This window comes from Stegostoma tigrinum, chromosome 3 (genome assembly GCF_030684315.1).
Source record: "Stegostoma tigrinum isolate sSteTig4 chromosome 3, sSteTig4.hap1, whole genome shotgun sequence".
In the NCBI taxonomy this organism is placed as follows: domain Eukaryota; kingdom Metazoa; phylum Chordata; class Chondrichthyes; order Orectolobiformes; family Stegostomatidae; genus Stegostoma; species Stegostoma tigrinum.
The window spans coordinates 64,642,949-64,669,892 of record NC_081356.1 but is presented as its reverse complement, the minus strand read 5'-3'; the positions used below and the strand labels follow the sequence as shown (position 1 = coordinate 64,669,892).

The window sequence follows — 26,944 nt, the reverse complement described above, 5'->3', positions numbered from 1 at the left end:
GCTCCTCAAATATTCCTTCCCTAACTGGGAAACAAACCCAGGCTACATTGGTGAGAGCACTGGATCCTAACCACTAGACTATCGGTGAAGACTACAATTATTCTTAATACAGCTACTCCTTTCTTTGTCTTTTTATCTTAAATACCTTCTAACGGTAAAGGGGAAGCAATGGCACAGTCGTTTTGTCACTGGACTAGTAAGGTATTGCAAAACCAAGGTGATTCTCTGAGGTTTCTGGTCTGGATCTCACCATTTGTGCATGTTTTGATTCTGCGCAACAGGTGACAGATATTCTCTGGTACATTTGTCAGGGCAATGCCTTGACCAATTAAAGTCGGCTTGCCTGGTTTAAATATGAACTAGCTCAACAGTTAACTGGAAGTCATAATCTAAATAGCTCATTCTCCGAGACATCAAGATGTCTTCTTTTATCAGCAATAGCACCAAATGATTATTCATGAAACTCCAGCATGAAATCTGCTTCTGACAATCATTCACCAAGTCACTTTTTGATCCACCAAGGTGCATCCTTTCAAACTGGACTTAGTCAGTTGGTCATTCATTTTAGCAGTGTTAATGAAGATGCTGGAGAATCCAAGATAACGAAGTGTGGAGCAGGATGAACACAGCAGGCCAAGCAGCATCTCAGGAACACAACAGCTGACGTTTCGGGCCTGGACCCTTCTTCAGAGAGGGGGATGGGGAGAGGGAACTGGAATAAATAGGGAGAGAGGGGGAGGCGGACCAAAGATGGAGAGAAAAGAAGATAGGTAGAGAGGAGAGTATAGGTGAGGAGGAGGGGAGGGGAGAGGTCAGTCCAGAGAAGTCGGACAAGTCAAGGAGGTGGGATGAGGTGGTAGGTAGGAAATGGAGGTGTGGCTTGAGGTGGAAGGAAGGGATGGGTGAGAGGAAGAACAGGTTAGGGAAGCAGAGACAGGCTGGGCTGGTTTTGGGATGCAGTGGGGGGGAGGGGACGAGCTGGGCTGGTTTTGGGATGCAGTGGATGAAGGGGAGATTTGGAGGCTTGTGAAGTCCACATTGTTACCATTGGGCTGCAGGGTTCGCAAGCGGAATATGAGTTGCTGTTCCTGCAACCTTCGGGTGGCATCGTTGTGGCACTGCAGGAGGCCCATGATGGACATGTCATCTGAGGAATGGGACGGTGAGTTGAAATGGTTTGCGACTGGGAGCTGCAGTTGTTTGTTGCAAACCGAGCGGAGGTGTTCTGCAAAGCGGCCCCCAAGTCTCCGCTTGGTTTTCCCAATGTAGAGGAAGCCACACCGGGTGCAATGGATACAATATACCGCATTGGCAGATATGCAGGTGAACATCTGCTTGATATGGAACGTCATTTTGGGGCCTGGGATGGGGTTGAGGGAGGAAGTGTGGGGGCAAGTGTAGCACTTCCTGCGGTTGCAGGGGAAGGTGCCGGGTGTGGTGGGGTTGGAGGGGCGTGTGGAGCGAACAAGGGAGTCGCGGAGAGATTGGTCTCTCCAGAAGGCAGACAAAGGTGGGGATGGAAAAATGTCTTGGGTGGTGGGGTCGGATTGTAGATGGCGGAAGTGTTGGAGGATGATACGTTGTATCCGGAAGTTGGTGGGGTGGTATGTGAGAATGAGGGGGATCCTCTGGGGGAGATTATGGCAGGGGCGGGGTGTGAGGGATGTGTTGCGGGAGATGCGGTCAAGGGCGTTCTCGACCACTGTGGGGGGAAAGATTGTGGTCCTTGAAGAACTTGGACATCTGGGATGTGCGGGAGTGGAATGCCTCATCGTGGGAGCAGATGCGGTGGAGGCGGAGGAATTGGGAATAGGGGATGGAATTTTTGCAGGAGGGTGGGTGGGAGGAGGTGTATTCTAGGTAGCTGTGGGAGTCACTGGGCTTGAAATGGACATCAGTTTTTAGCTGGTTACCTGAGATGGAGACAGAGGTCCAGGAAGGTGAGGGATGTGTTGGAGATGGCCTAGGTGAACTTGAGGTAGGGTGGAAGGTTTTGGTAAAGTGGATGAACTGTTCGAGCTCCTCTGGGGAGCAAGAGGTGGCGCCGATACAGTCATCAATGTAACGGAGGAAGAGGTGGGGTTTGGGGCCTGTGTAGGTGCGGAAGAGGGACTGTTCCACGTAACCGACAAAGAGGCAGGCATAGCTTGGGCCCATGCGAGTACCCATGACCACCCCCTTAGTCTGTAGGAAGTGGGAGGAATCAAAAGAGAAGTTGTTGAGGTTGAGGACGAATTCGGTTAGGCAGATGAGGTGTCGGTGGAGGGGGATTCGTCGGGCCTGAGGGACAGGAAGAAGCAGAAGGCCTTGAGGCCATCTGCATGAGGAATACGGTGTATAGGGACTGGACGTCCATGGTGAAAATGAGGTGTTGGGGGCCAGGGAATTGGAAGCCCTGGAGGAGGTGGAGGGCGTGGGTGATGTCACGGACATAGGTAGGGAGTTCCTGGACCAAAAGGGAGAAAATGGAGTCCAGTTTGGTGGGGCAGGAACAGGCTGAGACAATGGGTCGACCAAGGCAAGCAGGTTTGTGGATTTTGGGAAGGAGATAGAATGGGCCATGCGGGTTTGGGGAACAATGAGGTTGGAGGCTGTGGGTGGGAGGTCCCCCCCTGTGGTGATGAGGTCATGGATGGTGTTGGAGATGATGGTTTGTTGCTCGGGGGTGGGGTCATGATCAAGGGGGCGGTAGGAGGTGGTGTCGGAGAGTTGGTGTTTGGCCTCGGCGATGTAGAGGTCAGTGCACCATACTACCACTGCGCCACCCTTGTCTGTGGGTTTGATGGTGATGTTGGGGTTGGAGCGGAGGGAGCTACGGGCTGCCTGTTCTGCGGGGGAGAGGTTGGAGTGGGTGAGAGGGGTGGAGAGATTGAGGCGGTTGATGTCTCGACTGCAGTTGGAGATGGAGGTCGAGGGAGGGTAGGAGGCTTGGGGGTGGTGTCCAGGAGGAGCACTTGTGTTGGAGGAGGGTGAAGGGGTCAGTGGAGGGAGGGTTAGGTTCCCGGTTAAAGAAGTAAGCGTGGAGGCGAAGGTGGCGGAAAAACTGGTCGATGTCCAAACGTGACTGGTATTCGTTGATGTGTGGGTGGAGGGGGACAAAGGTGAGCCCCTTACTTAGGACTGACCGTTCGTCCTCAGTCAGTGGGAGGTCTGTGGGGATGGTGAAGATGCGGCAAGGCTCAGTGTGGCTGTCTACTCTGGGGTTGCAGGCTGTGGGCGGGGTTCCGTCGGGCGCGTCTGTGGGTGGGGCGGAGTGGGCGGCAGCATTCATTCTATCAGCTTTTTTTAAAACCTTTTGTTTAGTTGATTTATTTTTCAAATCAACCTGTTCAGAGGTGTTAATACACACCCTTTGGGGCAGGTGGGATGTGAACCTGGCTTTTTGACCCAGTATTATAGACACTACCACTGTGCCTCAGAACTCCTTCACCAGCATATGTATTGTGAGCATGTAAATTAGGAACAAGTGCAGGCCACTCAGTCTATTCAACCATCCAGTAATATTGCAGCTCGTGTTTTTACTCCACATTTTTCCAAGAATCTGTCTATCTCTTCGTGAAAAATATTCACAAACTCTGCTTTTGCTGCCGTTTGAGGATAAGCTCCAAAGATGCAAGACTGTTGGCGGGGAATAAAACGATCATCTGCCTTAAAACGGTGACACCTCATTTTTAAACGGTAACCCCTATTTCTAAACTTTTCCACAAGAGGAAACACCCTTTCTATCTTCACCCTGATAAGATGATTCAAGTTCTTGTATACTTCTAACTCTTCTAAATTCCAGCAGATGCAAGGTTAGTGTACTTAATTCTTGCTCACAAGCCAACCTGCCAACTTTACATATTAGTCGAAGTCCTCTCACAATACTAAGCCCTCTCTGAATTGGTTCCACTGCATTTATATCCTTGTACAAAGGAGATAGTTTTGCATTTCCTCACATTATGTTTGATTTGCTCAAACTTTGATCGCTCCTTTAAATTACCTGGATTCACTGTGTCCCCTTCACAGTTCGTTTTTCTAACTATGTGTCATCAGCAAATGTTATTCAAGTCATTTATTTAAACTGTAGAAAATTGAGGCCCGATTGAGTGACGTATCACTTGTTTCAACTTGCAAACCAAAAAAACATCTATTTATGCCTGCTTGCTTTTCCTGTTAACCAGCCAACTTTCTATCCATACCAATATGACAACTTTTAGGTCTGTAGTAACCTTTCATGTGGCACTCTGACTCTGCCTGATTTACCTTGAATTTTAAGTGATCCTCTCTGATGTCTTTGATAGTAGCTCCAAAAATCATCTCTCTGGCAGATAGTAAACTAACTGGCCTGCAGTTTTTCTGCTTTTGTCTCCCTTTTTGAATAAAGGACTTGATTTTACTGTTTTCTTTTCGAAAGAAATCTTCCTGAAAATAGGAAATTTTAGGAAATGAAAATTGATATATCGGTTATGCTACCTCATTCCACAATGCGGGGTCTACAACCTGCTCTCTAGCTCCAGGACATTTTATTCTTAAAACAAAATATCCTGAAAACATTTTATGATGTCTTAGGTTACCTTGCCTTTGCTTGTTTAATTTTTCAAGTCTTTCTGTAGATTAAAATCCCCTATAATAAGCACCTTTCTAACCGAATCCCAATATTTCTTCTGTTACACTCCTTCATATCGTGTGGTTCCTCTTCGTGATCTGTGCACCACTCTGTCAAGTGATTTCTTGCCTTTGTCGATTCTCACTTCTACCTAAACAGCTTCAGCGTTCTGCTTTCCTGAACTTGGGTCATCTCTCTGTATTATGTTATTTAGTCATTAATTAATTGAACCACCTTACCACCATTTTTGAAAGCTTCCTGCATTCCCTATTGTCGCATAGCTTTCACTGTTCAGCTCTCAATATATACTCACCTGAAACACTCTCCACAATGTTCATCAAACTGCATAATTCTAAATAAGGACAATCAGTTAACCTCCTTTTTGTTTTGAAATATTCTTATGGAATTCCACCTGCATTCAGACACGGATGAATCTCGTCTTCTCGTCTTTGCTATAATTACTTTTGTAACCTTTAGCCTTACCTGTTAATGTACCCTTTTCGATTAGTACTATCAATCCCTTCCTGTTATGGCCTGTTTTATAATTTTTCACATAAATACCTGTTTCCGTTGCTTGTCTGTACTCTGTGATTTACCACATCTCCCTAGATTTCATCCCTTTCCTCCAAGATTTAGTTTAACATCCTCTCTACTTCCCTTCTTATGCAGTTTGCAACAGCTCCAGAGCAGTTCAGATGTATGTTCTCTTTGCACTGCAGCCTGCACTTTCCCCAGTACTGGCTCTAGTGCTGCATGAACTTTAACCTACTTCTGCTCCGGTTGGTGAATCACCTGTTCAGCTGTCTCATCTGATTTGCCCTATGCAGTTGGTACTGAAGCATTTCAGCTCAATTGAACATTTATAATTTGGGATTTTGTCATTGAGTAATCCCACCTTTAAAAATTTGCAGCCAATGTAAACCTATTGCCTGTCAGAATTGTATATGATAGTGACTGATATTACCGTTAACACATCACTCACATTTAACAGGAGAAAGTGGGAGACCTTAATGAGTACTCTTTGTTAGAACACCCATATAAACAAACATTTCGAAGATTACTGGCATGCTTGATGATAGTAGGAAGATGTATGAGCAGTTGATACAGAATCACAATTTATGGGTCTGCAGCAAAAATATAACCAAAATTATGCTGTGCTCTTCAGTTATGTTTTCCCTTTAGGTTTGCTGGTCTTGTGAATTATCCTGATAAGTGCAAGCCACAAATCTTTGACAATTTTTTTTTCTCAGCAATACAAAAGAAGCATGATAGGCAAGTGCATTGGAGAATATAGGCTGCGGCAGGATGAAGGTATGCGCTAGGTTTTCAGTTGTTTATTCAGAGAGGCAAAGCTGGAGGCAGGCAGTCGGACAGCGTTGAGGTTGAAAGTGATCCATTTAATAGAGCTGCTATTGTTCCTTCAAGAAGGTTGGCTCTTTCGGTATTATCTAAGAGATAATTTGACAGACTAAGTTCTGACTGTAATTGCATAAAAGGTGTTTTTGTTGAAAGTACATAGGAATTATCCACCATATTCTGGTTGTAAAATATCTTTCAGATGCTGAAAACAAACCCATTTATATTATCACAACTCTGGACAATTATGAAGATGATCTCCTTACTATTGAATATATTAAGGTATGCAATAATGTTTATAAAACCGCATTCATACCATTTATTCATTAATTTCTTTCTGTTGTGACCATTGCATTTATATCATTTAAATATCAAGCTTTTTCATTTTATCGTTAGTTTTGTTTTGCATCTTTCTACTTCTGTGAATTTTCTAATGTACAACCTATCTCCCAAATTTCAATTTTATTCGTAAATGCACTGGAACAATAAAAGACACCTGCATCATTTAGTTGCAATTGTGTAACTATATACCCATAAATTGGTAACATCATTAAATATGGGCATTCAATAAATTAACCTTATTCATCCTGTTTTAAACTTCAGATGTAGCCCTAATGTACACTGACTGGGGTAACTAATATTTTCAGCATCCTCTATTGTTTGACATTGCTGATCTGCCTAGCTTCGTGCAACTGAGCTTAGATTTCACCAATAAATGCAAAAATGTTCCTTTTCTTGGTCAGTTGTATTTTCACAGTGAGAGCATAAACATACATGTACATTAGTTTTCCTCTTATCCTACCCAACCTAAATTTTAACTACTTTTAAACTTGGGGTCATGAAAGCACTGTAGGCATAACCTTTTAGAGACTTTGCTCAGCTTTATTTGGCCAGGTGAGTATTGTACACGCCTTGTGTACTTTGTCTTTGGAATTTTTGTTTTAAAACAAAGAGACGGCAGCTATGTGCTGTATTTCCTTAGTAATGATTGTGTTGTAGCATTCAAGTGGGAAATATAAACTGCTAGTTTTTCATGTTCAGTTTTTCAAATTAGCTAAGAAGAATATATATGAATTTATCTTCCAGTAACCTTTCCTTGACAGAAAATATCTTACAATTATCCAAGACCATTTTTTTTCCCCAATCCTGCTTAGTGATTTTGATGATGATGAGGAGGAAGCTTTTTCCTTGTCCATAATTAAACTTCTGTGTTCTTATTAGAATATTTTGAAACATATTTCAGAATTTTCTAATCCCGAGAATGTAGCTATGGATCTTTTTACCCAAGGAGTAAAGGAATGTTAATATGACTGTCATGGACATTCCAAGCCTGCAGAGTTTCCTGGGAAGCTGAAAAAAAGGAGTTTGTGATGTGGAATGAAGGGAAGGAAGGTATGAACAGAAAGATAGATGGTATGTGAGAGGCATTGGGTATCCGGTTTACAGAAAAGGGCAAACAGGTCCGCTGAGTATAGAGAAGAGAAGAACAACTTAAAATTATACAGCATTTTTCACATAAAACAACACAAAATATTTCACAGGAGATATTATGAAACAGTATGACACCAGAGGCCCACAAGATATGGTCGCATGACCAAACCCTAATCCAAAAAGTAAATTTTAAGGAGTACCTTCAATGAAGGAGAATAGAGAGTTCTAGAGGAGGAATCCTACAGTCTGGGACCTAGTCAACTGAAGACTCAATGATCAATCGTGGGATGATTGAAATCAGACAGGCGGAAGAAACTGGTGTTAGATGAGTGGGAAATCTTTGAAGATTTTTGTGATTCGTAGAGATTAGAAGTTAGCAGGGAAAGACTCCAGAAGTAGCGCCTGTAGAGAGGAAAACGTTGGTTGTTTCAGTTTGCTGACCTTTGAACAGAATGGCATTGGAAATGAGGGACTTGCTTTGTAAGTGAGCTGAGAACCTGAGGTGTCTCCCTTTTCAGCACAAAACCTGAAGTCTGTCCTGCACTTCAGATACTGCTAGATCTATAAATTTATGATGTTTCTGGTTTCATTTCAGATTTCCAGCATCTGCAGTATTTACCTTTTTGTGTTTGAGCAGTGTTGAGGTTTGGAAGGGTGTTATCTATCAACAAATGAAAAAAAATTGTGATTTTTGGGTGATATTGCTAAGGGACAGCGTGTATATGTGAAGAGGAGAGTGCCAGGGATAAATCCTTGGTGCATGCTATAAGTATTGGTGTGGGAGCAGAAAGAGAGAAACCATGGCATTATTCTGGTTATGATTAAATTAGATGAGAATGGACATGGACTGCCGTGGTTCATGTCAACTAGGGATGTGCAACAAATGCTGGCCCACCCAGTGATGCCCACGTGCATAAGTAAATAAAAACAAGAGCCAGGGAAGAGCAGCCTCATGGCTGATCGATGGTGGCAAAGTGTTGGAGCAGGAAGATATCAAACATGTAAGAAGATAAGTTGAGTATAATACGCAGGGATAATTTATCTTTGGAACAGTTAAATAGGATATAACTTCTGATTTTTGAGAGCTGGTTCAGTGTTGTGGCTAGGCAAGAATCTTATATTGGAAAGATTTGGCATTTTTACCAAAAGAGACCCTTTGATTTCATAAGGGGTAACATTGGCTGTGCAGTACTGAAACTAGCTGTTCATGCTCAAATCATGCCAACGTCAATCCTGCCCTTGAATTTTCTTCATCTTCTATGTCTAACATGATAATGTTGTATCCCCTCCTCCTTCATATACTTGTGTCCCCATTGCAGTTCATAGCAACTATCTTATGTTGATGTACTCCAGTTTGTTTTGCTTTATTTATTGTCACATGTATTTTGTTACAAATGCCCAATGAGCCCATCTGTCCTCTCGCTGTCAACTCTGTCAAAACAGTTAGTTACCTCTTGCCCATTTTTAGGAGAACTGTCAAACTAATTTTAAGTATATCTGTAGTCTTGTCATTGAAGGAATCTTTTTCGCAATTTATTTGAATCACCTAATAATCAGCTCTTTATTCCACACTCTCTTTATCCAAAGAAAGTAACATCACGTTATCAAATTTGAATATGTAATGATTAAACTCACCAAGTTTATGAACTTGGCATTGCTGACTTCTTTTAGTCATTTTTATAGGAGAGTTTCTTCATCCATGGGATTGTGGATATTGCTGGCTGGGCTGGTATTTATTACGCATCCCTATTGTCTTTTAGAAGTGGATGGTGAACTGGCTTTGTGAAGTCCTAACTACCTTAGCTCACTACATTGAATGACATACTTAAAACTATAATAAATCAATTGGTGCTTGTTCCACAAAAAGAGAGAAAAGCTGATAATCTTTTCTTTTCCAGGCTAACAAAGATGGACCAGAATTCAAAACCACCTACAGAAACACAGAGCAACTCATTAAGGTAAAAGAATTCACAGGACTACTTAATAGATTTTCTTTATCACAGCTAACTGAAACAACCAGAATACTATTTATAGCTTACTAGGTGAGGAAACTGAAAGCTGGGGAGTAGTATGCTGTCAGTCACTTCAGAAAATAGAAATGTATTTTTATTTAGCATCAAGGTATCAATGAACATAGTTGCATTTTCTGCCAATGACTGACTTTCTTTTAAAGGAATCAAAGTTTGTTTCTCGAATTGTATTGGCTCTTTGCACTGAGATGTGCTTGACTGTTGAGCCTTGCAGAGTTGTAATGCTTGTACTATTGCATGCTTTACAGAACTCCCTTTTGTGATGACTAAAGGAAGGAATTAACTTGGTTAGCTTATGCTTCAGACTGCTTTATCAAGTGCATATAGAGTTAGGAAATGACTAGTTTTCATTCTAGCTTCAAAAATGTACTTAGGTAGCAATGATTTTACAGATGGAAGAACACAGGAGCTGTCAAGGGTTCAACCGGCAGCGGAGGAGATCTTTTACTAGATCTGTTGCTCAAATTACAAAAGTTATGCTAATTGCTGGCAGGATCCCAGGTCTATTGCTACTTTAGAATCATAAAATTATCATCACAATATGTTCACAGCAGACACCATCTTCCTAGCTCTCTACTCATCCCTAGAACATACTCCATCTTCAATACCATAATTCCAACAGAACAAATCTCCAAAGACCGAATCCCAAGTTTCTGCTCCCTGCTTTGTGACAGGATTCTTGACTTCCTGACCTGCGGACTGGAATCAGTAAGGACAGGCAACAACACCACCTCCACAATAATCCTCAACACTGGTGCCCTGCAAGAGTGCATACTCAGCCCCCTGCAATACTCCTTATACACTCACGACTGGGATAAAATTCAGCTCCAACAACATGTACAAATTTGCTGATAACACCACCATGGTGGGTTGGAATCTCAAACAACAACAAGGTAGAGTAAAGGAAAGAGACAGCTTATTGACATGATGTAAGAACAACAATTTCTCCCTCAATATCAGCAAAAGAAAGGAGCTAGACATTAACTTTAAGAAGCAGAGTGGAGAACATGCCTCAGTCTGTATCAGTGGTGCTGAGGTGGAGCTGGTCAAGAGCTTCAAATTCCTGGGAGTAAATATCACCAATAACCTATCCTGGTCCTTCCAAGTCCACTACTCGGACAAGAAAGCACAATAATGCTTCTACTTCCTCAGAAGGCTAAGAGGTTTGGCATGTCTGGAATCACTTAGCAATTTTTATAGATGCACCATAGAAAGCATCATATCCAGATGCATCACCATTTGGTGTGAAACTACTCTGCCCAAGACAGCAAGAAATTGCAGGGATTTGAGTGGAGCCCAGTCCATTGTGAAAATCTGCCTTCCTTCCTTTGACTCCATCTGCACTTCCCACTTTCTCAGAAAAGCAGCTAATAAAAACAGTGACCCTCCCACCATTGTTATACTCTCTTACACTGTCTTCCATTGGGCAGAAGATACATAAGTTTGAAAACACATACCAACAGATTCAAAAACAGCTTCTTTCCCACTGTCATCAGACTTATGAATGCTCCCCTCCCACGTTAGAGTTGGTCTTTCTCTGTAACTTCTCTGTAGCTGTAACAGTATATTCAGCATTCTGTCCTATTACCCTGATATACTAATGTAAGGTATGATTTGTCTGGTTACACAAAACAAAACTTTTCACTGTATCTCTGTACATGAGACAATAATAAATGAAACCAAATGAGCTGCTCATCCTATTGTGTTGTGTCATTACTTTTAAAGATGAACATTTTTCGTCTAACTAACATAAATCTAATCTGCTGCTGCTTAACCCTAATAAGCTCTAAAAATATTTTACAGCTTGATTTGCGAATGGTCATCTACCTAAGTTGGGAAACTCTGATAATGAGAGTATTTCTGTGATGCTTTGCTATTTAAAATGTTCAGATTGCAGCTTATCAGTCCTAAACTTAACCTCCTTGAGATACAGATTCTTGCTGCACAAGTGATTGCTGTGGATCAGGCAGATGTTCTCTTGGGCTGTTGTACTACAGCTGCAATATAGTGCCTAGCTTGCCATCCTTAATGCGTTCTATTTAGCTAATTAAGTATAGAAATATGACTTCATGATTACCTGTAGTTAAATGATGTGTTTAAAAATGTTAAGCTTTGTATTTAATCTTGTAATCTCCCTAGTAACAGTTTAAACTACTGACCCTATTTAAAGAAAAGAAAGCTTGAAGCTCAGCTATCTGCTAACCTAACAATGCTTCTGAGTTTCAAAATTGAAATTCACCTGTTATGTCAAGCTTCCCTCTCTTGACCCTTTTTTATTTTTGATAAACTGTCCTCCTTTACGACACCAAATTGTCAATATCTCATCTGTTTTCAAGCTGTATTCATTGATAAGCTGCTATCATTGTGATTTGTTTATTTTGTGCGTTTAGGGTATGTTAGATGAAATTCTATGAAGATGAGTTAGCACTGTAGGTTCGAGAATGCAGTTCTAGTGAACAGTTATTAGGTTAGATAGGTTCATGACCACAGTTCCCTAATTTAGGTGGGTGACAATTCACAAATCACGTAAGGAATTTTCAACTGTTTGGATATGCACTAGTTAATTCGATGAAAACAGTACAATCCGTGACATTTGATGATGGTTGATGGATACCAGAGAGCAAATGGGCAGTTGATATGGACTGTGTCAGTTCACTAAAGTTGTGAAGGCAGCAACCTGTTCGCTAGTTGAAATGATGGGGATCTCTTAGCTCAATTTCTTTTTTCATCTTTTACGTAAAGAGGACTGCTCCTTCAAGGCAGGCCTTCTGACTCAGCACTTGTCGATTAAATCCTGTTTTTGGCGTGGGGAATCTACTTTGTAATGTATCTGAATTCTTTTCAGTCAGTGTGCACAGGACAGCTCCTCATGGATGTGAGTTTGCTCGCTGAGCTGGAAGGTTAGTTTTCAGACGTTTTGTCACCATTCTAGGTAACATCATCAGCGAAACTTCGTCGGAGGCTCACTGATGATGTTACCTAGAATGGTGACGAAATGTCTGAAAACTAACCTTCCAGCTCGGCGAGCAAACTCACATCCAGAACCTCAACCTGAGCTACAAATCTTCTCAAAACTTGCTAACAGCTCCTCATGATGTCATAATAACTATTTCTCCATGCCCACTTCCATTGTAAGGTCTGTTTTCAGTTTCCATTTGCCCAATGAACATATTTTTGTTTCTGCTAAGCAGCTTGAATGATGAGGCATCAGTGGCCTTTATAACATTATCTTTAATTTGCCTTTAGCCTGTGTTTGAAATGTTGTTTGGGAGGGAAGCAACTGCTATAGCAGCCATTCCATGAAGTCTCCTGCTTCACAGGCAACATGAGACAAATTTAGTTGAAAGAGGCCCCAATCTCCAAAGCTATTTCATGAACTGACTGTAGTTGCCTTTCCAGTTGGGACTTTATTCCTGACTAATTTGTAAAGAAACTCCAATAAATTATAGTTAAGCACAAACTAATCTAAATTTTAGAAAGAGATTATGTCTTGAAATTCCTTCCATTCACCGGATTCCCTAATGCTCGCTCTTTCAAACGTCATTTAGTGACAAGTTACTAATATCGTGCTTACATATTTCTTCCATCTTCGGAATTTTGCACTGGTACAGTTAGGCATATTTTGCTTTTTTAAAAAAATCCATACAACCCATTAGAAACCTCAAATCCAGAAATCTGCCTCTAGATGGTGCATTCTACATCTGTTTTGCTTGCATTAAACTTGATGTGAATACATCTTGTGTTCAAATAAAAAAGAAATTACTTAGTTTCCACAGAAAAAGGGACAACAGTTATTAATTCCAATTTCCAGTGTTCAGGAAAATCCTCATGGCCAGAAGTTTCTGTATGCACGGTTTGTTGGCCAGTAACTAGCATGGTTAGCAGAAGACACATTGCTTTCAATTGGGGATGCCACACATCCACCTCATGTGCCATGGCCTACTTTGAGTCAAGAACCCCAGTAACACAATGGAAGGTACAGTCACCAGGAGTCTAATTTGAGACTTTTGCTGGGTCTTATTTTATTTTAAGGGACAACACCTTGATTTTTATTTGAAGTTTTGTACTTTGGTTCTAACATTTTGTTCTGTACTTATGTTAACATATTTGGCATTTGTCCTCCTACAGAAAAAGAATTAAAATAATTCAGCAATATCCTCTACCATCACTGCCCTATTAAACGTAAAGCCAGAATTCTCAAGGCCAGTATTGATTTCCTACACTGAGTATTTAAATTGACACATGATCACAGGAAATATAAGCAACAATTTAAAAATTACTGACTCGTGCACACGTGTGAACTTCCGTCACCATTACGCTATTTTCCATGGTCTGGTGAGATCACTGCTAATGGAGCATGTCTGCTTCAAACACCGCCACTGCACCACAAGTAACTCGAAGAATGTGAGATGTTTGAGATGACCAATTCTCATACAATGTAGACTTCTGAACCATATTTCCACTTGATTATGGAGGTCAGAAGCTATCTTCTCGCAGTTGGAATGCAGGATAACAATTACTCATATACCGCCAATTCAGGGAGATGCTAGCACCCTGGACTTAAAAGAAGATGTTAAGATGTGATTATGAGAGTTGGAATTGAATTGTTTTTCAGCCCGTATTTGAAGAAAATACTACTGAAGGAGTATTAAACAAGATTAAATAGATTTCTGTTTTTATGAACTTAGCAGTTTTATTTTTTGTTGCACTAAAAGGATTGGCTGGTTATAGAGAATTATTTAATATCTTCAGAAATGTTCAAGTTGTTTGTTTTATTTTCATCCAGGTGAACTTTTCATCTTTGGATGTTTATTTACACAGTGAAGCTCTGCTAAGCTCTGTTCATTTCCTGAAAAACCTTATCCCACAATCAGAAACCAAGGTCAGTTCAGATGAACAGGCTCCTGAAATTGAAGAGAAGAAAGAGGAGTTCCTCATGAAGAAAAAGACATGTAAGAAATATTCAGCTTTCACTTTAACTTGTTTTCTATAATCCCTTCACTTTTTTCCAAAACTTTTATTTGCCTCTGAGGTGATAATTCATATTGTTTCCAAATTTTCTCGTGAAGAACTTCCATTGGTGTTGCTGAAAAAAAATTGTTCTAAGTTTTTGTCTTGCAGGCATTAAGACATTTGCAAGAATACCAATTAAATGAGTAGTAACATTTTATACTGCTCAAGAAGACAGTACATTTTGTCTGCAAAGAACTGCCCTGTATTCAAATATCTAGCTTCTGATGCATGTAAATACACCACATTGTGAGCCTGACTCGCAATTTTCAATTGTTGTCAGCATAATATTTAAAAGACAGGTGACTATTCGGCAAATGTTGCCCAATTGTGAAATCAAATGCAATGTTGGACATTTTCGATTTTTGCAAGAATGAATTGGTTTGATTTGGTCAGTAATGCATTGTTATTTGATTTGATCACAAATCTTCTGAGGAAAAAAAATCATCTCTCGATAGGTAGGTTTGAAATTTATGTATGATATTACTCATTCATGTTCCATGAAGAACGACTTTTCCCACATAACACCAAAATCCTTTTCATGGCAGACTCCACTCATATTGCTATTGCAGTCATGGCATGAAAAAGGTAACTTCACTGTTGCTCAAACAGCTGAGATAACTGAACATTCTAGGGTCATCTTATTTAGGAATCGTCTTTCTGATGGTGCCAGTAGTACACAATTGACTTGTGTAAATTAAGATGTTGAATGATAGTAGTTTATTCAACTCTGGAGGGAAGCCCAGTCTAATCCAGTGCCATTCTTGGCTTTCGTTGCCATTCTTGACTTTAGTTGACATTAGTGGTGGATGCAGGTATTGTTTAGTAATCAGATATCACATTTGCTCTTTACTGTTTTTATTTAGCTGAATATGATCTTAGATGCTGCATTTACATACAATCAAAGGAAAGAATTCTCTTTGGGTAAGCTAAATGATCTTCCATGTCATTGCTCATGAAAGCCTAAATTTTGGCATTTTAAAACATGTGGTTGTTGACTTGCTCGCCGAGCTGGCTTGTGTTCGTTCAGACATTACATCACCATACTAGGTAACATCATCAGCGAGGCCTCCAATGAAATGATATTGTTCTACTCTGCTTAGAGTTTATACTGTGTCCCTTTATGTTGAGAAGTGTCATTTCCAGTTTTGACCTGTATGGGTTTGTATATGGGTCCAATTCTATATATTTGTTATTTGCATCACTGGTTGAGAACCATGCCTTCATCGGAGGCCTCACTAATGATGTCACCCAGCATGGTGATGAAACATCTGAACGAAAACAAGCCAGCTTGGTATGCAAATCAACAACCTCGCCCACAACCCAAACTACAAATCTTAGCTAAAACTTTATTTTCATTTAGAAGTGTTAATGCCATGTGTGGGCATCAGCTGCATGAATGTATGCAAAATGCTGCAGTTGGAAGTCTGTATTTTCTTGTTAGCACTGTTAGAAAATAGAAGGTTTTTTTTAAACAGAGCCCTATGCTTTCACAGCACTCCGGACTAAGGATCCTATTGCTTGGCGGCACTGAATTGGGCTTAATGCTTGGGCTTAGAGGGTGACGTTGATGGTGGTCAGCATCACATTTTGGGCATGCAATTCTTAGGGTTTTTTTGGAAGATGGGCTACAGCAGTACTATCTTAAATGGGTAGATGGACTACAGAAATGCTACCTTATAAAGATGCTATTTGATACATTAGTGCCACTTGTCTACAGACCTTTTGAAATTAGAATGCCGTGATCAAATTGTTTCCATGGATGTCATCCCTAAATGCCAAGCCTTTGGATCAACCAGCCCAGCAATAGATTCTTGCAGCAGTAATTTCTCATCTCAAGGTATTTGTGTTTTGCATCAAAATGCGTTACATGGTGGTGTTTTCTGTGACCAGATACATGTTAAGCTGTAGAGAGGGTGAAGCGCTGTTGAACTGTATTCCTGTTTAATATGGGAAAAGTGGTGGTCTGTACAGCTTTTTTTTCCCCACTTTCTGCACTCAATAACATCCTCCTCCTCTTTTACCCCCCCCTCCCCCACGGAAAAAAATGCATTTGATATGGTTCTAACAGCTAAGTTCCAACCTAGGAACAACCAGTCCATTGCCATTGCCAGAGTGCATACAGTTCTTAATCCATACACTTATCCCTAATTTTATAAAATATAGTTTTATGTGCTGATTTATTGTCTGCCACTTACCAAATGCAATTTCAAAAAATTAATGGACTGCGACTCCTGGTAGCCTTATCTAGTTTACTTTTTCAACCTCTCAGAAATCCTAATAGATTAGTTCAATCACAATTTCCCTTTCACAAATGCATGTTGTCTGTATCCAATAAATATAATAGGGATGGTGTGTTGGGGGGGCGAGGGAGGTAGAATGGATTGGAATGGAGTGGAACAGTGCATTTTAGATCCAGTAAGGAGGAAGAAATTGCAGGTACGATCTTCTGGTTGAGGGAGTGTTATTGTCTCTAATTTGCAAACAGTAATTAATTATGACATAGTTCACGAAGGCTCTTCCTTCTAGCCCTTTTAGAATTTTAAAAAAACAGTCTATCCTTTCCTCCTGATAGTCCGCACTGACTGACTGATTTTTTTTTTATTCTTGAACTATATCTAACCCCAGAGATAAATTTGTGTGAAGCTGGATGAACACAGCAGGCCAAGCAACATCAGAGGAGCAGGAAACCTGCTTCAAGCTATCTCAGATTCTCGAGCATCGGCAGTTCCTACTATCTCTATATCTAACCCCATCCTCTTTTTAAAAAAAAACACAATGTTTTGGTTTTTCTCGCACAGACAACTTCAAGCCCTCAACTCTTTGGGTGAAAACATTTGCTGTCATCTAGTCCTAAATCATTTACCCCATATCCTTAGACTGTGACCCCTGTGTCTGGACTCTACAATCATCAGGAATATTTTTCCTGTGGTTTACCCTGTCTCGTACTATTGGAATGTTCTAGGTTCCTATGACATGTCCCACCCCATTTCTTGTATACACCCAGTGATTGTAGTCCTAATTGATCCAGTCTGTCTTAAGATGTCAATCCTTCTGTTCCAGGAAGGTCGACATACCATTTGTCTCTTCACCGTCTGTTGCACCTGTATGCTTTCTTTCAATGACGGGTGTACAAGGACACCCAGGTTTCAGTGCACCTCTCCGTTTCCCAACCTATTGCCATTCAAATAATAGTCAGCCTTCTGGTTTTTGTTACCAAAATTGATAACCTCACGTTTGTCCACATTGTATTTCATTTGAAATGTGTTTCCCATTTGTCCAATCTCACTGAAGCATCTCTGTATCCTCCGCACAGTTCAACGTCTTAGCCAGATTTTATCACCTGTAAACTTGGAGCACTGTAAGTGGGCCAATGGAGTGTGTGAAGAGATGCAAAGGCTTAAATTTTCTAGTTTCCAGAACAACTGGGATATGTTTCAGAGAATCAAGGTGAACCTTCTAACTCAACCATATTGTCACCTGTCTGCCCCGTGGCCAAGAATGATCTGTTTGCAGGGCCAACAAGGCCAGTTTCATGAAACTCACTTAGTGATCACCATCCTGAATACGTAAGAGTGGCACAGTGCCTCATTAGTTAGCATCGCTGCCTCACAGCCCCAGGGACCCATGTTCGATTCCAGCCTTGGGCGACTGTCCGTGTGGAGTTTGCATATTCACCCCATGTCAGTGTGGGTTTCCTCCTGGAGTCTGAAGGTTGCAGGTAGACCATGCTAAGTTGCTCTGTAGTATCCAGGAATGTGCAAGCCATGTGAAATGCAGGATTGCAGGGAGATGTGTTGGGGAGGGGTGTGGATCAGAGGGTCATCGTGGAATTGATGGGTTGAATGGCCTGCTTCCATATTCTGGGGATTCTGTGACTCTATTTAAATGAACAAGTCGCTTTCCCTGCTTATCCGGCAATCGTTGCATCATTCTATCCACTAGGCTGTCTGGAATATGTCATTCAAATACTGTTCTGAGCAATTAATGTGATGGTTCTATCATGTTTGTCATGATGACTTGACTTGCCTTACCACTATCCAGCCCAAATCTGTATTTGCCAGAAGTCATTTGCGTATTTTCGTGGAGTCTGAACAGCTAATAGATATCAACAGACGATTGAACCTGATGAATTAATCTAAGAAATGAAGCTTTTCAAGCATTGCAATTTAAACATCGCTGAAAGGCGATATGTGTCAAAGCTTTGCATTCTAGAAAATTAAGTACTGTCTGTCTATGATGACCTACCTCATCAGGGCCATTCAATTCACTGACTCTGTCCGCTTTAGTACACCAGAGCTCCTGAATTGAAATGTCTCCAGCATGGTGTTGTTATTATTATGCCTCTAAGCCCTCAGAAGGTGCTCTGAGACCTTGATCATGAAGAATAAATGTAAAGCAATCAAATATGGGGACAATATTTAACTAATGGTAATACTGTAAGGTCTTGAGTGCATAATTCAACTTTCGTTCTGAGACTTGAGGAAATACAGTTAAAGACTAAGGGCGGAGAACAATTCAGACCTTACTAACTACAAGACCACATCAGGTCGTCATATTTTTGAAAATTTCTCAGAATTTATTAACTTTATCACAATTAGTACCTAGGATTAATATTTAATATTGGATCAGTTGATACACTCTGGAATACTTGTGCTCAACTCTGGACTAACTAAGCACATGTCCCTTGTTGACTGAAGTTGGTCTTTTACCTGAGATAACAAGGTGTAGAGCTGGATGAACAGAACAGGCCAATCAGCATCAGAGGATCAGGAAAGCTAACATTTTGGGCCTAGACCCTCCAGAAATGGGGCAGGGGAGGGGGATTCTGAAATAAATAGGGAGAGAGGAGGAGGCGGATAGAAGATGGATAGAGGAGAAGATAGGAGGAGAGGAGACAGACAGGTCAAAGAGGCGGGGATGGAGCCTGTAGAGGTGAGTGTAGGTGGGGAGTTAGGGAGGGGATAGGTCAGTCCAGGGAGGACAGACAGGTCAAGGGGTCGGGATGAGGCTTGTGGGCAGGAGATGGGGATGGGGCTTGAGGTTGGAGGAGGGGATAGGTGAGAGGAAGAACAGATTAGGGAGACTGGGACGAGCTGAGCTGGTTTTGGGATACGGTAGGGGGTGGGGAGATTTTGAAGCTTGTGAAGTCCACATTGATACCATTGGGCTCCAGGGTTCCCAAGCAGATTATGAGGTGCAGTTCTTGCAACTTTTGGGTGGCATCGTTGCGGCACTACAGGAGGCCCAGGATGGACATGTCGTCTGAGGAGTGGGAGGGGGAGTTGAAATGGTTTGCGACTGGGAGATGCAGTTGTTTAGTGCAAACTGAGTGTAGATGTTCCGCAAAGCGGTCCCCAAGCCTCCACTTGGTTTCTGCAATGTAGAGGAGGCCACAACGGGAACGGTGGATACAGTATATCACATTAACAGATGTGCAGGTGAACATCATCTTGATGTGGAAAGCTGTTTTGGGGCCTGTGATGGGGGTGAAGCGGGAGTTGTAGGGTCAGGTTTAGCACTTCCTGCAGTTGCAGGGAAAAGTGCCGGGTGTGGTGGAGGTGGAGGGGAGTGTGGAGCGGACAAGGAAGACCTGGAGAGAGTGGTTCCTCTGGGAAGCAGATAAAGGCGGAAATGGAAAAATACCTTTGGTGGTGGGGTCGGATTGCAGATGGCAGAAGTGTCAGAGGATGATGCGTTGGATCCATCCAGGGCTTGTTCTTTTGTCGTCTTCTTGTGCACTCAACTGCTAAGATTTACTGCTTATGCATGGTTGCTGGCATCCCTGTGCTTGGATAGACTTTTTTTCAGTTTGTTCTTGGTATGCAAGCATCACTGCCTAGGTCAGCCCATTGCTCTCTTTTTCCTGAGAACATAATTCTGTGCGGTCTTCTTGAATTGCTGTTATTCTTGGGCTACAGAAATCCACTGTGGTGTTAGCATGGGTGTGTTAGCATTTGTCCCAGCGACTGTAAAGAAGCAGTAATATAATTCCAAGTCAAGTTGGAGGGGAACTGGCAGATTGTGATGTTCCCATACATCTGCTGCCCTTCTTGGTGGTAGAAGTTACAGGATTGCAAGGTACATTGGAAGGAGGTTGGATGAGATGCTAAAGTGCACCTTGCAGTTGATGTACATTGCTGTGTATGGTAATGGAAAGATTGACTGTTAAAAGTAGTGGATACCTATGAAGCAGGCTGTTTTGCCCTGGATTGTTTTGAGCTGCTTGCGTGGTTGGAGCTGCACTTAATTCAACAAGTGGAGAATGTTCCGTTCTGGTCTTGGGTTGTTCCTTGTGTACGACCAGCCCCCCAGCAATGTTCCCAGATTTTTTCATTGTAGGCTGGGCCCACTAGCCATTAAGCTGCCATGTGGGGAGGAATGAATCTGCTCCCCTTGTTCAGTTAAACCCTCATTTGCTCACAATTAATTGACAAAACTTCTGTTATTAATGCCTTTGTGAACTTGTGCTTTAAAAGCAGCCATTTTAACTGGGGTTTCTTGAGTTAACAAAGTGAATTTATTAATGCAACAAAAACACATGCACATGTTAGAAATAAAAGGTAAGTCCAAAAAGATAAACATTAAAAAAAAATCAGCTTCTGAGATAACAGTGTGGAGCTGGAGGAGCACAGTAGGTCAGCCAGCATCAGAGGAACAGGAAAGCTGACATTTCATGTCGGGACCTTCTTCAGAAATCATGACTGCCTCCTGGACATGACACAACCTGTCTGTCTTCTCTCCCGCCTATCCACCCCTCCCAACTCATGGAGCAACCCCCACCAGTGCCTACCTGCACTCACCTATCACCATCCCACCTACTTTTCCGTAGCCCCACTCCTCTCTCTCTTTATTTCTGAGTTCCCTTCCCCCTCCTCCTCCTTCCCTCCCCCCCGCCAGCCTTCCCTCCTGCCCTCCCTCTCTCTTTTCCTTCTGTCCAGGCAGATACTGACTTTGCCTTTTCTTCGCAAGTTTATATTTAACTTTACACATTCTCAATTTCTTTTTAGCTCCTAGAAGAGGAAAGTTTGAAGATCTGATCAAACTTCATTTGTGTGCAGAACTGGCACTTCTGAAAGTTTTCATCTGTGATCAAAGCAAAAGAATTGCAGAAATAAACATTGTAGGTAAGTAGTTTAAAATCATGTTTCTATGGTTAATGCACGCATTTTTCTAAGTCAGTTGCGAATCAAGGTTCACTGAGAAGTTGGAAGTCCATTTGCTTGTTTAGAAGTTTGCATCTTGATATTTTGCTGTAAATTTTGGAAAATAATATCCAGCAAGCAGTTTTGGAAAAATAAACATTCCTTGGGTTACAAACAGGGATTAGAAGAAGGAATGTGTAAAGAATATCAAAAAAATGCAAAATTGTTTACAATTACATTAGGAAAGTAGAGTGGTCAGGTGCATTGTGGACTCTTTGATTATTGATATTTTAAAATATAAATCCAAACTGAGGAAATGGAGAGTCAATTCAGTAATTGATCTGCATTCTATTTATAATGGTGGAAGAAGTCAGAATAGCTGCAGGCACTTAGCAAAATTACTGCAAGAAAATTTAGTGGTGTTGAAGAAATGTGTTCAGAATAGCAGCAGATGGGAAGTGGTATTCCCCAAGGATCAGTGTTGGGACCACTGGTGTTCATACTTTATATAATTATGGCCCTTGGAATTGAAGATGTAATTTCTAAATTTATAGATGACACCAAATTGAGGGTGAAAGCACGGATTATGTCTGCAAATAATTAAAGATGAATATTAATAAAATTGTAGAAAGAATAAATTGGCAAATTAAGTTCAACATGGATAAATGAGTAATACTCTGAAAAACAGAGGTCAGTAAGAACTCCTCTACCCAAGGAACAATGAAGGATCGGTTTTAATTTGTAAATTTATTCAAAGGACGTGAGCATTTCTGACTGGGACAGCATTTTATGGCTTTGAGGATGGGATAAGTTACCAAAATAAAATGAAAGAACTGCTGATGCAGTAATCAAAAACAAAACTTGCTGGAAAATCTCAGCAGGTCTGGCAGCATCTATGGAAGAAAGCAGAGTTAATGTTTCCGCTCCAGTAATCCTCCTCCAAAACTGATGGTAGCTAGGGCAAAGTTTTTTATGCAGAAGTTAGAGTTGGGGGATGGGGTGGGAAGGAGTGAGGAGTAAACTAGGTGCAAATAGAGCCCTGGCAAAGAGAAGAGCAGTTGGACAAACAAAGGAGTGGCTAACAGTCAGCCTATGAGAATAAATGGCTGCTAATGGTGATTATTAGTGGCTAATAATGGATTGTGTTTAATAGCAGACCATGTGATAATACGAGATAACACATTGTGGAGCGGGAGGAATACAGCAGGCCAGGCAGCATTAGAGGAGCAGGAAAGCTGACGTTTTGGGTCAATTCTGATGAAGGGTCCTGAGCGTAAATGTCAACTTTCCTGCTCCTCTGATGCTGCCTGGCCTGCTGTATTCCTAACAACAGCTCCACACTCTGTTTTCTCTGACTTCAGCATCAGCAGTTAAATCTCCATGTGATAACAAGGTCTGGTGTGCAGAGGTTGGAGTAAGGATATGGGAAAAGTTGCCTCAATCCCTAAAAGTGTTGAACTCAATATGGTGTCCAGAAGACTGTAAAGTTCCCAAGTGGAAAATTAGGTGCTATTGTTCCAACTTGTGCTGAGTTTTGCTGAAACACTGCAGCAAGCGGGAGACAAATATTGGCCAGGGATCAAGGTGATGTGCTGAAATGGCAGGCAAGTATACCATCTTGGACTATTTCTATCCCTGGGGTGTAGAGGCACCCACAGTGTTGTTAGGAAGGGAGTTCTATGTTTTTTACATAGTATCAGTGAAAGAATAGTGAAGTAGCTCCAAGTTCCAGAAAGCAATAGAATTCTAAAAGGACTAGTTGAGGAACATCCATGTTGGATTTCGCTAAGGTCGGGGAGTCCAGAACCAGGAGTCACAGTTCAAATATATGGGGTAGGCTGTTTAGGAGTCAGAAGAGGGGAAATTTCTTTACCCAGAGTGGTGAGCCAGTGGAATTCACTATCACAGAAAGAAGTTGAGGCTATAACATTGGATATTTCCAGAAAGGAGTATGTGTAGTTGTTGAGGCTAAAGGGATCAAAGGGTATGGTAAACAAGCAGGAAGAGGATATTGAGTTGGGCAATCACTCACTATCGTATTGAATAGTGAAGCAGGGCATGTGGCTTATATCGACTCCTTAAGTCTGGATGGTGTGTAGGACTTGGAGGTGTCCTTGCAGGTGGTGATATTCCCTTCATTTGCTGTTCTTGTCCTTCAAGTGGTAGAAGTTGCAGCATTGGAAGATCTGGTAAAGCCTGGGTAAGCTGCAGCAATGCATCTGGTATATGGTATCCATTGCTGCCATATGTATCAATGGTACAGGGAATGCATGTTAACAGTAATGTGGATGGGGGTGACGTTCCAGTGAAACAGCTGCTTTGTTCTGATTTATTTTGAACTTTGTCAATGTTGTTGAAACTGCACATCCAGTCAAGTAGAGAGTATTCCATCATAATCCTGACTTGTGCCTCGGCGGTGGTAGATGTCCTTTGTGGAGATAGGTGACTGACACCTTTCAGAATCCCTGTCTTCTGACCCGTACTTGCACTACTGTATTTTTCTAATTGTTCCAGGTTTGTTTCTGATCAGTAATAGTCTCAGGATGTTGAAAAGCTGCAGATTCAGGGACATTTATGCCATTGAGTATCAAGGGGTGATAAGATTGCTCAAAGCTGAACTAGATAGATATTTGACTTAAATAAAACAAGGTTTATATGGTGTAGCTGGGCAAGTGGTGCTAAGGCCACAATCGCATCTGGTACAATCTTAATTAATATTAGGGCAGGTTTGGTTTGACTGCGTGGCTGATTTCCGCTTGAAAAATTGCACTTGTCGATATACACTTTAAAAAAGATGAGAGGAAGATCTTGGAAATTAAGTTCAATTAGAAAAATAGTTAATGAGCACGGTCTGTAATTAAGGATAACTTGACCGAAAACTTTTTAAATTCTCAGCTGATCAGAGAAGGCCATTATGGATTTGTAAAGGATGAGCCTCACGAAGCTGATTGTAGTCTTTTGAAGAAGCGCCTCAATTGATGAACAGAAGAATTGACAATAGGCAGAATTTTATCAGGTTCTGTGTGAGTGGATCTTGTATGCTTGACTCCATTGAGTTCACAGTTGACACCAATTTTGTCTGTTTAAAGTCCTTGTGAAGATCTCAACTAACCACAGGTTACAATCTTACTAAACTTACCTTACAAACCAGCTGTGGGGGATACTTGACATGGAAACCAGTTCAGTTTTTCAGTGGGTTTAACTCTCCATTTTCTTCCAAAGACTTCTGTGTTGGACACCAGGCACCCAAAGTCTAAGAGCATACTCTATAGGCATTTGCTGTATGTGTCCCACTTCTGTTGGAATTAACATCCAACAGGTGATGACCTCTAGAAACTCTCATTGCTCATTTCCAGACCAGTTTGAGGATGCTTCTGCACTTGAATGATATACCTTAGGCTGTACTGGCAGCTATCATTGTAATGCCGCAGCATGGACACTTTGTGTTCCAGTACGTGCATCCCACTCGTGGACAGGATGGACCAGGCTGCATCTCCAGGTTCCTTATTTGCTGTCATAGAGGTTGCTCGCAGCAAGCTGCCTTGCATTGCCTCATCTTATCTTATTGTGCCTTTAGCCAGAGATACCATAATACCAATGTCTTGCTGTTTTATTTAGTGCAGACACAAAGCCTGGATGCTTGTCATTATTGTCAGCAGGCCTCAGCCCGGCCAAAGGTAATAGCCTTCACGCAGGATCCTGGCACATTAAATTTAATGACCGTCTCTGACATCAGTCTAAGTCCTGTTTGGGGCAGCACACATCTTGATTCTTTCTGCCCTATTGTGGACTATTTTGCTCCTGGAATAAAAGAGGAGCAGGTATTGCAGAAGATACAAGTGGGTGGCATATCTATTGCTGTTGGTGCAGGTGGTGAGTTTTCCCAAAGGTGTGAGTAAACTGCACAGAGACCATATAGCATGAATGGTATTGTAGGTTGGGATGGCTGAGGGAATGTGAGGAACTTGTTGCATGCATTATCAAGGCAGAGAGGGCATGAACCATAGTGAGAAGTAAGTCTAGTAGTAGTGGGAGAGAGGGAATGCAAAAGGACATTGACCTCCTTTCTACAGTGCTGTGTTTTTCTACAGGTTGCTCAAACTACTTTGAAACTGTGTGCTAACCTTGGCTAGGCTGGAATGGCCTGGTGTTCTGAGGAAGATTAAGTTCTGTCTGGGCCCCATTCAAGCCAGCTTGAGCTCCAGGGAGATGACCACAAAGTTGGGTTTGTGTAAGGCAACCAGTTGGAATACCAGCCAATTAATTTAAACCAGGCACTTAGAGGCTTAAAAAAAAGATTAAATTTAAATCTGATGGTTTTGACAACATAGAACCAATCATAGAAATTGATATGTCATGAAAGTTATAAAAGAAGTGGACATTTGAAAATTGGTATGAGAGCGAGGTCCAACTGATAGAGTTAACAACCGTCAGCTCTGAAGAGAAAATCGCTCACATGCTCAATTCTCTAAGCTCTCAGAGCAACCATCTGAAGGCACAGCGGCACTCTTAGCTCATATTACTGGCACAAGAATTTGACGGAGAAAGGCGCTCTTGACAGAGGATCGGGGAGAAGGCACAGAACATTCCAGGTTGTAATTTTGAGGTTTTCGTATTTTTATTTATAGAAGTAGGATTTGTATTTACTGGAACAGCATACCATTAGAATTTTGTTTTATTTGGGAATAGTTAAACAGTTAAGGGGGGGGATTTGTTCAGTTAATTTATTCACTGTTAGATTTAGATAAATAAATTGTTACTTGTTGATTACAGATTGAGTGAAAGGAGTTTATTTCATTTGGCCACTTCTTTTATAATAGCTTGAGGGTGAGAGGCAGGTTGTACCACTTTTCACACTTCTTTTAACAGATTATAGGGCAAGGCAAACCTTTCTGGGTGTTTCAGATTTAGTTATTGCAGGGAGGGTTTGACCTCTGTTTTATAACACACCTGGATGAACTTTGAGCTTCTCCATGGGAGCACAGGCAGCACTGATACAGTCATCAACTTAGCAGAGGAGGAGTTGAGGGATGGTGCCAGTGTAACTTTGGAAGAGAGATTGTTTGATGTATCCTACAGAGATGCAGACATAGCTTGGGCCCGTACGCGTGCTCGTAACCACCCCTTTATTTTGTATGAAGTGGGAGAACATAAAGGAAAAGTTGTTGAGGTTGAAGATAAGTTCTGTCAAGCTGATGGAAGTGTCGGTGGAGGGGGACTAGTTGGGCCTGTGGGGGAGGAAGAAAGAGGGCTTCTTCTGAAGAAGGGTGTAGGCCCAAAACGTCAGCCTTCCTGCTCCTCTGATGCTGCTTGGCCTGCTGTGTTTATCCAGCTGTACACCTTGTTATCTCAGATTCTCCAGCATCTGCAGTTCCTACTATCTC

At 41.6% G+C, this 26,944-nt stretch overlaps 1 protein-coding gene across 1 annotated transcript in view; it reads left to right on the top strand.

Annotated features, from left to right (window-relative positions):
* vps13a (vacuolar protein sorting 13 homolog A) overlaps nucleotides 1-26,944 on the top strand; it is a 379,786-nt gene that overhangs the window by 149,925 nt on the left and 202,917 nt on the right. The window contains exons 27-30 of the mRNA XM_048527513.2: nucleotides 6,147-6,226; nucleotides 9,274-9,333; nucleotides 14,192-14,357; nucleotides 21,426-21,542. Of these exons, the coding sequence (XP_048383470.1) occupies nucleotides 6,147-6,226; nucleotides 9,274-9,333; nucleotides 14,192-14,357; nucleotides 21,426-21,542 (423 nt within the window). The remainder of the gene's footprint in view (nucleotides 1-6,146; nucleotides 6,227-9,273; nucleotides 9,334-14,191; nucleotides 14,358-21,425; nucleotides 21,543-26,944) is intronic.